Genomic DNA, 12698 nt, shown 5'->3' with positions numbered 1-12698 from the left:
TTATACTACTCTTCATTGCATTTGTGATTTCTTGAACGGTTTATTGAATATGACAACGGTTTCTGTGAGCCACTGTATGTGTAGATGCGCGACGGGTGAGTCGTGGCCAAACATAATGTTGGCTTGCCGCAAACCCGCCAAGTGCGACATAGCAGCAGGAAAGGCCTCCAACGAAGAATGTGGAAGTACGCTCGCCTACGCCTACTTCGTATCTTTTATATTCTTCTGTTCGTTTCTTGTAAGTATAACTATGGTTTCTATTACATATGTTATCTATTTTTACTTTAACATGGGTTTCTTTCACAACATGATATGCTTTCAGATGTTGAATTTGTTCGTTGCCGTAATTATGGATAACTTTGACTACTTAACGAGGGACTCGTCCATCCTCGGAGCGCATCATCTTGATGAATTTGTTAGAATATGGGCAGAATACGATCCAAACGCCACGTTAGTATCATTGAGAATATTAATAGTGACCATTAAATTTAACGCTATGTACTTAGTCAATACTCTATGATACTATTTCGTTTCAGGGGTAAGATCCATTATACAGAAATGTATGATATGTTGAAGAATATGGATCCACCACTGGGGTTTGGTAACAAATGTCCAAATAGACTAGCATATAAGAAGCTTATTAGAATGAATATGCCGCTAGACGATGAGGGGAAAGTTAATTTTACAACAACACTATTTGCCTTAATACGAGAAAATTTAAACATCAAGATGAGATCTCGTAAGTACCAAACAATCGCCAATTCTTAATACTGATAGTATGTTAAAAAATATCAATCTTTAGTGACTAAAGTTCCATAACAACAAAACCTATATCTGAACATTCCATTCTAGCCGACGAGATGGACCAAGCCGATGAGGAATTAAGGGAAACGATAACCCACATATGGCCATTACAAGCGAAGAAGATGCTCGACTTGCTGGTGCCTCGAAACGATGTACTCAACGCTGGGAAACTGACAGTTGGGAAGATATACGCTGGACTACTGATCCTCGAGAGCTGGAGATCGACAAGGTTCAAGCAGAATGGCGTTCCGGTAAGTACAACTGCCAATCTATTCGCACCTCTGAGTAAATTTGTTTTCTCACTTGTATTTATGTGTAATAATGGAATATTTGATGAAATTATAAATATAGTAAGTTTAGTAGATCCAAATGAAGCCAGAGTAAATTCGTGTGGCTTACGCCAGTATGTATATATGTACACTTTGAGCCAAATGTAACCGTTACGTGGGTAGGTAATACTACACGTTTACAAGTAGTGGTTGTTGATGGCCCCCTATAATTCCCCACATTAGATTACAATTTGGAAACATTATAGTTAGTTCAATAGAGTTGGTTGTGTTGTCTACCCGTGGTTGTATTGTTGTGTACATTTACAGAACCATGTTAAAAACTTTTCAATTCTATCGATAACCTTGTTCCTGTGTTCAGTATTCGTAACTTGTGATTGGCTCCCTATGAACAAATGTCTGTATAACAAAGAGTACAACAATACAGAATCACTTTAGTTGAAATCGACTCATAACGAGTCGACTACATTGGTGGTTTACTTTTCAGGCATTCAACGAGAATAGCCCTACGGCCATTCAGCCGGTAGTATTAAAATATTTTACGGAACGAAACTTTGAATACTTTTTTCTTGCACTATTCTAGATATTTTTCTTTATCATAAATTTCTTCTCGCATTGTGTTTAAATAAATTTATTTTTAAAACATACATTAAATAATACACGATGGCCTATATAGACTAAATGAATGGTCGAAATATAAATCCAAGAAATAAAAACTGTAGTTTAGCGATTGAATTGATTAAAGACATTAGATTTAGTACTAGTGACGCACTTGATAACACATTAGTTAGGCAAACTTGTGCAGGTGTGGCACGTTTGTCGATCAAGTGTCCGTCAGGGCTTTGTAAACCACGACATGAATACCTGTCCTATAGTTGCAAAATAATGTAGTAGTAACAAGAATGTGTGTGTTACAATGTTTGATACCGTGTCGCGTAGATAGAAATCCTACTGTTTGTAGATTTGTTTGTCTTACCAATGTGTGTCATATCGTCCCCTTTGCCTCTTGCTACCTCCTACATAAACTATTCAGTCTCTTCACTTTGCATTTTAGATTATTGTGATCCATTTATTTTAAACAAGTTTTAGGTAGCCTGCATGATAAAATGCGTTTCGAACTTTTCAACCGATATTTATTTAATTCTGTCGCTTTTGTTATCGTAAAGTTTATTTTTGATTACATTTTGGCTCAATCGATATTTACCATTTTAGAAGCCTGGTGATGAAGAAATGTTAAAATATTACGCTTTCTTGCTACCTACCGCTCTTATTTGCCTCCTATGATTTTTATACCATAGCATAAGAGTTTATAAAAATAACGTTCATTATTTACTCTCAAGTCTGCGCATGCTGGAGATTATAAATATAAAAATTTTGTCACTTGACTACCGTATATATTTCTGAGATGTAAAATGCAAACGTGAACTCGCAACCTCCGCCTCTGGCTTCAAATTTTGCGCACATGGTTTTTATAATGATATAGCACTCGTTTCGGTACAAGATGCTTTGTAATTTCAGCTCTTTCACGGTTTTACCGACATGGACTGAACAAAATTTACTCTAACATTATACAACTAACGTGTGATAGCTGTTTTCTCAGATACCTGTAGCTGAATTCCTCACATACACTACAATATATATACTCAATTCGGTTGTATGTCCATTGTCCATCCGTTGGATCTCTAACACAAACGATACACACATTACACTATTTAAAGAGAACTCCAGCATGGACATGATGTATGGGATGTTTGCGCAAACTCATGTAGGCTTTAGCCGTTAGTGACTATTGAGTCCTATTGCGCTTGGACGCTGTGTGACATGAGCATGCGCAAGTGTGCGTGTGTGGGGGGGATGCGTGATGTGGGGTGCGTGTGTAGAAGGCGTCACTGTTTAACTGCTTGATGGACGTGGCGGCGGGGCTGGGCCCTGGCTCGCGGGCCGGCTCGCTCAGCCATGAAGGGCCCGTCAACGCTGATGGACATCCGGAAGACCCGCATCTGCTAGCCAACCTCGCCAGACGCGGCAACAGAAAGTCGCTCAAGTGAGTAGTCTTCACTTATTATTTTCACTACCATAAACAAGTAGTTATTAACAACAATAAAATAAAGCTCTTCTATATAATGTCATTTTCCCATGGATTGTGAAAATATCAGAAAATATTTTATTGCAACGCAGAGATTTTCATATTGCACGTGTTATCCATTTATGTTATTAGTACCAATATGCCTACACGATCGCGATTGAAAAGGCTAACAGTATTATATCTCCTTTTTTGTAATCTAGCAATAATTTGACAACCTGCTGCCACGCAACGTATAGTGGGTTCGATTCCCGCACGTAGCAACTCTTTAGGTTATCCACAAATTGTTGTTTCGGGTCGTGATGTAAATACGAACTTGTAAATTTATAAACACACCCACGATACAGGAGACAATACTAGTATGGTTTTTATAAAAAAAAAGGAAAAAAGGGGATTGCAAAATTAACTCAAATAATTCAAAACAAATTTAATATATCCGTTACAAGAAACTAGTAAAATCATTTTTGACCTATTATGACACCATGTATATTTCATTGCGGTTCTCTTTTGTTTCAGGAACAATAAAAAGGTGACTACCTTAAGTGACACGGTGATTATGTTGACTCGATCATTACTGTTGTAAACCTGATCAGCCAGAACCATGATAGCCATTGTCTAGTGCAATCGATGTCCCCACCAATATCATTATCACGAACAAAATTTTTTTACAAAAATTTTTAAATGAGTAAAGTGACAATTGGACAATCTTATACCCCATACGTGATGTTGGTCGAAAATGTGATGTTATATGTGTATCCGCTAAACGGGTGTCCCCCTTTAGTAAAACAATACATCGATGCATTTTCTTATGTCATAGATAGTCGATGTTGTAATTTTATGTTCAAAGCTTTGTTTTGGGTGTTCACTAACATTGATATCATAGGATTATAATGTTTGTTGTTAGACTTAATATTAACCGTTTTCTAGGCATTATTGTCGTACAGAGTAACTTAGGGCCTTAGGCTCATAGTTAATCAATTTATGTGACTCGAAGTATTAATCGTACAATTTGAAAGTTTACAGATGGTTGTTGATGTTTAGGTAAACAATTCCAGTAATAGATGATTGTTTTTTCTATGTCAATCTTGTAGTACTTTTTGTCTTTCTTTTTCTATTTCTTCGATGTTTATAGGGAATGGTTTTTAAACGACTCTTCTGTCATTAGGGATGACTATTTGAAACTTTTCTTAGACATAGCACAATCACATATACATGAACATACTTACATAACAGTCATAATACATGACACCAGGACATGTCGTTTCTTTACCGGAATACCTTTTGCATGTGTACTGAACTTAGCATGTTTGTAGATTTTATAACATAGATATGTTTTACAAACTGGGTAAGTAACGTATAGTGTAATATTGCACAAGCACGGACTGTTGCATGGAATGCAAGGTTTAGCACTTTCGTGTGCATGATTTGGTATTTTTGTTTTTTATAACAATTCAGAAATTTTGTAAATATGGGACAGTAAGTCTAATGAGTCTTAACTAGCTTGCAAATAAACGCTTGACATCTTCCTTGCTTGTTCGGCCCTAATACATGGAATATTGTAGGTATTGGAGCTGCAAGGATCGCACCACGCCTCAATGGAGTCATTGGACGAGGGGCGGTTACAAGCACCTCACACGTACCAGAACGGCCACCACGGAAGATCATCGAGTTTAAGGTAAATGTTTCACTAGAACAAAACATTACGTTTCGTTTATTTTATTGTTCAGTTTGTTATTTCCTTTTTATGTTTATAGTGTCATCGAAGAAGAATCCATTGATCTCAAAGTTATCGTAGTGAACAATGGTATGTGCCATGATACACATCTTCTACTAACCGAATGTACTTTCTTCAGGACTAACCAATTTCTCTCCCCGATCTTCTCGGTGTTGCATGATTGGTAACATGCATGGTAAATGAATGTTGCCATTTAATATTTCGTTAATTTAATTGGATTTATTCTACAGACGGACACCAAGTCCAAGAAGACGAGGCCACTACGGAGGTTATCATCACGATATTGGATTCTCCGACACCGTCAGCAACGTCGTCGAGATAGTAAAGCACGAACATCAAAGACACGGGCGAACGCATAGAGCGCCCCACTACTACCACCCGCACGGTAAGTGATCGTTTCGTTACCTCGCTAGACAAGCAACAACTAACATCATCAAATACCCGTACAAACAACAGATATGTAAACATGTAACAAGGCAAATCTGGTGATAACCCCTAACGTGTTCCAACTAGACATATTAGTACTAGATACTCATTTTAGATCATACCGTCTATTTGTTTCTTCAATAGTCTATCAACAGATTTGTCGACCGCCAAGTAAATGGCTTAATGCTATTGCAATTTTGATAAGACATCGTCGTTTCAACAATATCTATCATACCTACTTATAAAATAAGCCTTACAAACGAGCTACATGCTAATAATTTATTTATTCTTATGTTATTCCTGTAGTATTATTTATTCATTCTAAAACATTTACCGTTTACATAAAAATATGTTTTATTTAGCTTCAATTAACCAACTGAAACAGTTTTGCAAACATTTTTCTTCTCATGAAGGTACTCTGAAAGTTTTGTGAGAAGATGGGAAGTCTAGCTTAACTGTAGTTGTAGATAATCATACTTTAGTAGTTGTAGTTATAAGACGTCAGCGAGCGAAGCAGTTACGCTGCAAATCGATAAGTTCATCAACCTAGATACTTAGATTGTAAAATCTAGCTATAATAAAACATTCTCACAAGGCTAGTCTTGTAAAATTATATTTGTAGCGTTAGCTATTGACGACTGCTCCTATATTATGCTCGTGACCCAAGTGTTAGCGGTATCATTAATATTTTATTCACCAGGCCGCTCATATTTCTTAGATGTAAGTCATTCCAGATTGGCAATAGATTGAGCCGCAACGTACACTAAATGAAGCATTATATAATGTAAAGTTTATATAAACTGCCCTGTATTATATTATAACTAATGAAATTAATTTGCCTGCTGCATGCTAAAATACTGGTGCCCAACCAAAACATATCTGCTCCTATTTGCACATAATACAATTGCTTTAATCATGGGCACCTCGCGACAGAGGTGCCTGAACGCATGCACTTCAATGATATCACATAAATCATGCAGCATGCAAAAGCTTAAAAGATTTTGTATTTATTTTTGTATTCTCTGCAGTAGCCTGCTACTAATAGATACATCAAAGAATACCTCATATTATTGTAATGAACAATTTATACCTATTGTATATTATATAAGTATTGTGCTCTCGGCTCTCCAACAATTGTAGTGACAACTTTGGACACACAGCTAATCAACCAAGAAACCTATCCCTATCGATCCAAATCCGTGTCCATCAAATCCTTACATTTTGTACCACGTATGACAGACACCCAAAACTTTTAGAGTCACCTTTGTGAGCAAGGAAATAAGGTCGGTAGTCCGACGGGCTTAGGGTAAACCGTGGTGGAAGGTACATGAAGGTATTCCTGACAGCAGGGAAGGAGTGGAGGGCGCCGCACCCCACGACCAGCCTGAGCCAGCCCTCGCGGTCGCCCAGCCCGCCACACCACACCTACGGTGAGATCCACTCGCCACACACAACGGACCTCACATACCACACTGACTATCATCACGATATTTGCTTTGCGAGTACAACATTCCGTACTTAGGTGTAAGAACAGGCACGTCACGGTAACTTGTTAACTATGACTAGGCTGAGACTCGCAAATATTGTCAACAGTACATCACAAACCTTCACCTTTATTACATCAACCAACTAGGGACATACATCCTCTACCCGTGATGCAAAAATGAAAAGGCATGAACAACATGAACCTAATCAGCTGTTTTCAAAATTTTCAGTGGGGCGTTACTATTTATATTGAGTGTCATTGATTGTAAAGCAAAGGGTCTGAAACAAAATACCAATTGGCACACTATCTGTTAAAATTTCTAGACCCATAAGACCCTTTGCTGGAATAGCAATGTGTCTAAATTATTAGTTAATTGAAATTGATGTTGATGCGATCCGGCTTTGCACGTCTGTAGATGTATGAAAGCGGCGCGAGTGTAGACGGAAAGCATGGTGGACATCCACAAGAAAATTGTTTGCACATCTGTTTATTATTCATCTAAATAGGTATACTTTGATTCTACCCCTGTTATTTTCCTTGATTTGATTCTAACGTCCTGTTATTTATGAATTATTATATCATATTTATCATTACCGCATAGCTCGAACTCGTTGTTGACTCGAGCACAGAACATCAAATGATTCAGAGAGCAGTTTGGGCCCCGATAGGTGAACGGGATCGGGAGCGGGACCGCGAGTGGCGGGAGTGGCGCGACCGGTCGTGGGAGCGCGAGGGCGCGCGGCGCGGCCGCGGCCGGCAGCTCCCTCCCACGCCCACCAAGCCGTCCACGCTACAGGTCAAGCAGCAGCCACCCTTCACCAGAATCAGCCACAGCCCCTCGCACGTAAGTATTTTGCGTTTCCCATCACTACTAACACACTGAGGACGACGAGAACGATAGAGCGGGATATGTATCGCGGAAAACGCTAAACGATACGTGTTGTCAAAAAATATTGAGCAGAAATAAAAATTAACACTAATTTCTCCAAAATTGAGCTATACGTGTGTGACATAATTTCAATTTTTGTTCCAGTTATCGCTAAGGCACACAGTCAGAGAACCGTTAGAGCCTCAACACGATGAGTACGAGTACGGCCGAGAAGTTGAAAGACTGATACACCGAGATTATAGATCTAGAGAAAGGTACGTACTCTGAAACAGTATCTCTTTACTAACTTAAATAAACCTGAATTGGCAAAATAAGTTAGTTTGAAATATTTTGATAATTATCATAAAGAACTGATAGTTGTTACTTGTGAGATACTACTGGCAGTGTTTCAAAGCATGCCAATATAACAAGACTTGTTTCTGTTGTTTTGCAAAGATTACAGTAATATATTAGTAAGTTGTGCTACGCTAGACAGTTAAAGAACCTAACTCAGTAATATCAGCTAATTCTATCTTGAGCTTGACCTGTAGCAGAGATTGTTCTGCTGCTAAGTACGAATGGATATCCGTGCATATTTTGTGACGAGATCTTTTTCAATTTGTGCTAAAGTGCAGGTAAATTTCAAGTAGAAGATAACTGGGTAATTATAGAGCTTCCGCTTAATATATCTTTTTTCGGCGTATTGTAGTTGTTTTGTTTTTACTGTACTGTGGCGTCCCCGCATGCAATATAGCATCGAAACAAGTGCTGTGTGAGGATGGCTTAATGACGTGGCGTGTGCAGACGCGGCCGGGGCTACGACGCGGAGTGGGGCTCCGGGCGCGCGTACGAGGCGCCGCTGAGCTACGAGGCGGCGCTGGCGCTGGGCCGGGGCGGCGGCGCGCGCGCGCTGCCCTCGCCCGCGCCCGCGCCGCGCCTGCCCAACGGGTACAAGCCGCGCGCGCGCCACTCCGACTCGGACGAGGACGACTGGTGCTAGCGGCGCGCGCCCGCGCCCGCCGCGCCGCACTCCTTCTGACGCGCCCGCGAGCGCCCCGAACGATCTCGTTTTATACTCGGCGACCGTGTGTACATAGACGACTCCCGTTGCTCAGCGGTTCGGACGTCGCTCCCGGCCCGCCGCGGCCCGCCTCCGAATTCTAGTATTTACGAAGTTTTGGAAAATTTAATTTTTAATTCGCTAAAATTTTACTCCTTGATTTGTATTACGGTTAGGGCGATCGAGGTATGAGACGGTGCCGGACGACTCGTTTGCGCTAGGATTTTTACATAAAATGAAATTACTAGTCTGTATTGTAAAAGTAAACTTTCTATATTAAATTTGCACTACGTAAAGTCTACGTTATATCGCGTGGTGAGAGGGCGCGGGCCCCGGCCCGACCCCGCCCGACGCCGTTTCGTATTCAACTTACACGTTGGGAGAACACTAGCGATTCATCGTCAGACAAATTAATACTAGTATTGTATAAAATATTTACATAGCGAATAATTTTTACTTAGTTAATATATACTAAATAATAATTAAACATTTTTTATTGAATTTGCTGTCCTTCCCCCAAGTGCTTTATACCTACGTTATTTAAATTTAAATACGATTAAACTAAATAAAGATGAATTGTGTGTAAACTTTGAAAATATATTTCTGCATTAAATGATTACCCAAATTGTTAAATCGTGTACTGAGTATTGTTTAAAGGTTTTGTCGCCTGGCCACTCGCGCCGTGTAATGTATTGCGAGGCCCAGTTTTGTGCCGAGTGGGAGTATCTTAGTGCTTTGTGAGTTAACTCTAAAATATACCTCAAAGTAACATTTAGGATGTAAATTAAAGACGAGCCAAAGTTTTGTTGACTATAATTATTATTATACTAAGGAATAACAAGATACTCCCACTTAGTAATAATGCAGTCATCGACATATTGATTATGCCTAACGATAGCAATTTAAAAAAATACATAAGCATGAGTTACGTAGGTAACTATGTGTTTGTAAGTTTCAACAGTCGACAGTTTAAATAATAGCTTCGTAACTTATAGATTAAAACATTGTGTGACACCTTCATTTACACGTTTAGGAATCTATTGTCGATGGCAGATTATTCCATGCAAATACAAAACTAGAAATTGTCACCAGGCACAAAACCGAAATATCTTCTGTACACTCTACATCAGAATTGGTTGACAACTTTAGTATTAAAAATATAAATAAAAACTGTTAATTTTAGTCATAAAACGATAAACTTGTTAAGATCACCTTCATTTGGATCAACACCTATGCAAAAGCGGTTAAAACCAATTCTGCCGATGATTGTACCGTATTATAATAAATCCGATATTCGTCCTGATCCCACTTGATACACGATACACTACTTCATGCCACATTGTCATACTAGTCACTTGTTAGCTGTCATCTTTGCTGCGACTAATGTACTCCACATCAAATCGTGCAAATACTCAAACGAAGTGCATTAACAAAATGTTAGTTATGTAATTCTGTAAGTATTATAAACGGTTCACTAATATATAAACTTCACTTTGAATGACTATACGTCAGTGATGTCGGGTGCAGTAGTCGCGGCGGAGAAGGAATCGTTCAACACCATCAAATACATTTGTTGCAAAGCATGATGTAGGTTACTTTAGTACGACAAAATTGTAAATACATGATTTTCTGTGATAACATGATGAAAAAATGAGAATATTATTAGAACTGTGTGATTGCATAGGGTGTTGTTCATTTCTCTAAGGGACGACGCGTGTTTGGCAGAAACCAATAAATATTAAGGATAGTCGACTTTAGAAGGATTAAGTGTGTCATCGTCAAAGTGTTAAGCCGATAAATGAAGTTTAAAAAAACGTTGAACAATGATGTTTCTAATATTTACCGTTTTGTTAGTGATAGTACGAGCACTGAATATCGAGATAGTTTTCAGTTTTCTATATAGACGTTTGATGCCAACACTGGAAAGGTTCGGATGAGCGTTGTTTTAAAAGAGATGGAACAAAAGAGTTTCCAAACACGCGGCTCGTCGGTACCTTTAGTCGAATCGGATATTACTCCCTCAATATTTTGATCATTGTTGTTTGTTGCGAAGGGCAGGAACGGTTTATAAGATAGCTTTTATATTTTACCTCTGTTATAGTTAACTAGTACAAAGTGTCTACGCTGGAACGCGACTCGTGTCATTTTTGTGCAGTATGTCCATTATTATAGTACCTATACTTTGTTAATAAATACGCCTGTATCAATAATTCCGTTTAAACTCCACATATATATGTGAATCTATCGTTTTGAACAATTGATATTATTAATGTTATAATTACAAATGCTAATCTAGTCGTAATAAATGAAATAAATAAAAATTGTTTTTTAAAAAGTGTTCGCGAAGGGATGCGTGTCTCACAGATTATAAAAATTGTTGCCCTTTATTTCAGAGTGTTAGATTTCTTCTATGTAGATTTATTATTTGACAAGATTGACTCATGAGAAATATTTATATTGTTATTGTATAGACGTATGGGTATTTTCGTTTTGTCATTTGTAATCGGGGTGTTAGGATGATATCTACAATAAGCCGATGGACTTTCGATGACTGAGTGGTATATAGAGTACCGACCGCGTCCTGCTTTAATGTTTGTGACTCCCTCGTATTGATACGACAATGTTTCACTAACATACGTGTTTAAGATGTGTAAATATTGTAAAATATAAAGCGACCATTGTGTAGAGGTCGCCTGTGAAAATGTCTAGTGATATGTTACTTAGTTAATCTTAGCTAGGTAATCTCGTCCCCAACTGTCCTTCAATTTAAGTTGGGTGTTTCACTGCCTTAAAATAATAATGAAAATATTTGATGTAATACTACTAAACTACTACAAATAAGTCGCATTTCAATTGTTCTAATGCGTTCTAAAGTTCCGTGTTCAAGACACTAGTATTGAATAACATGACAAGCGGTTTACGTTCAAAATAATAAATTAGTTTGATAATATACCTAATAGATACGAATAAATAAAATTACGAACACAAACAGCAGCAGTTAATAAACGACGTATAATAAAATTGTTAATAAATAAATTGTAACTAATGTAAACACTCTCTTAGCTCACTTCCTTCATGAGAGACGTTGCAGACGAGCCCTTCATTTGCGACCCAACGTTGAGCTGACAACTTCATTAAAATAGTACTACGGTGTAAGCTCGTGTGCTCGTTACCTAATAAATTATCGAATAAATTGAACTAATGAAGTGAGATGAGAAAGTCTGAGCCAATATGTCATGCCTGCCTTGTATCTGTGTAATCGCTTCACAAGAAATTGTTTTATATTAAAAGTTATAATTATAATTGTAAATTTAGCATAGAAAGTTCATCGGCGTCGAGAGAAGCACCATAGAATGTTTTTTGGTACGTTCCAATAACTTTACAGGATAGTGCAATCCTATTGATATTGTATTAATAAAGAACCAAACTTAAATTAGTATTTAAGTAATTTATTATCCTAAAACTAAAAAAAAACTATACGCATGTTTTCACTATACTGGTAAAATGGTTATGTACAATACGAAAGAGCTACTGTTTTATATATGAATTCTTGCTCGCCTGTAAAATTTTGCAGAATGAATCATATTATAAGATTGTACAATATGAATAAATGCAAAAAAGACATTTCCTCGATAAATGTGTGTTATTATTATATTGATTTTAGAAAGTTTGTTATTCAGAAGGTAATAGTCATACTGACATTTCTAAAGTCAATATTAAATACTCCCTGAAATTATTTATCTCGAAATATCTCAAAAACAATAACGAAATTTTCATCACCACATATTCACACAGCCACCTCCTGGAAAAACATTTTTCCTAATTAAAGGACAGGGTTGCAGTGTCCTTGGCGGCAATGGGTCAATTTACAAAATTTAAAACTTATGTCGACAAGACTAACAATTTTTATTGGAAAGTTTACTTAGGTCTCAGTGGACACAAACACTTG

The 12698-nt window shown here is 37.7% G+C and overlaps 1 protein-coding gene across 28 annotated transcripts in view; it reads left to right on the top strand.

Moving 5' to 3' along the window:
- LOC118263166 (voltage-dependent calcium channel type A subunit alpha-1) overlaps nucleotides 1-12386 on the top strand; it is a 254477-nt gene extending 242091 nt beyond the window's left edge. For 7 of the 28 annotated variants that reach the window (XM_050697717.1, XM_050697718.1, XM_050697719.1 and 4 more), the window contains 13 exons: nucleotides 85-238; nucleotides 323-450; nucleotides 537-739; nucleotides 853-1055; nucleotides 1579-1614; nucleotides 2972-3135; nucleotides 3691-3703; nucleotides 4737-4849; nucleotides 5140-5294; nucleotides 6685-6765; nucleotides 7475-7665; nucleotides 7855-7964; nucleotides 8494-12386. In XM_050697717.1, the coding sequence (XP_050553674.1) occupies nucleotides 85-238; nucleotides 323-450; nucleotides 537-739; nucleotides 853-1055; nucleotides 1579-1614; nucleotides 2972-3135; nucleotides 3691-3703; nucleotides 4737-4849; nucleotides 5140-5294; nucleotides 6685-6765; nucleotides 7475-7665; nucleotides 7855-7964; nucleotides 8494-8689 (1747 nt within the window). In that variant the 3' untranslated portion in view covers nucleotides 8690-12386. Of the gene's footprint in view, nucleotides 1-84; nucleotides 239-322; nucleotides 451-536; nucleotides 740-852; nucleotides 1056-1578; nucleotides 1615-2971; nucleotides 3136-3690; nucleotides 3704-4736; nucleotides 4850-4928; nucleotides 4979-5139; nucleotides 5295-6684; nucleotides 6766-7474; nucleotides 7666-7854; nucleotides 7965-8443 lie in introns of those variants that run through there. The other 21 variants (XM_050697734.1, XM_050697728.1, XM_050697727.1 and 18 more) reach the window with 11 other exon arrangements.
- The last annotated feature ends 312 nt before the right edge of the window (nucleotides 12387-12698 follow it).

The sequence above is a fragment of the Spodoptera frugiperda genome, chromosome 12, assembly GCF_023101765.2.
Source record: "Spodoptera frugiperda isolate SF20-4 chromosome 12, AGI-APGP_CSIRO_Sfru_2.0, whole genome shotgun sequence".
In the NCBI taxonomy this organism is placed as follows: domain Eukaryota; kingdom Metazoa; phylum Arthropoda; class Insecta; order Lepidoptera; family Noctuidae; genus Spodoptera; species Spodoptera frugiperda.
This window is presented reverse-complemented; position numbering and strand designations above follow the sequence as displayed.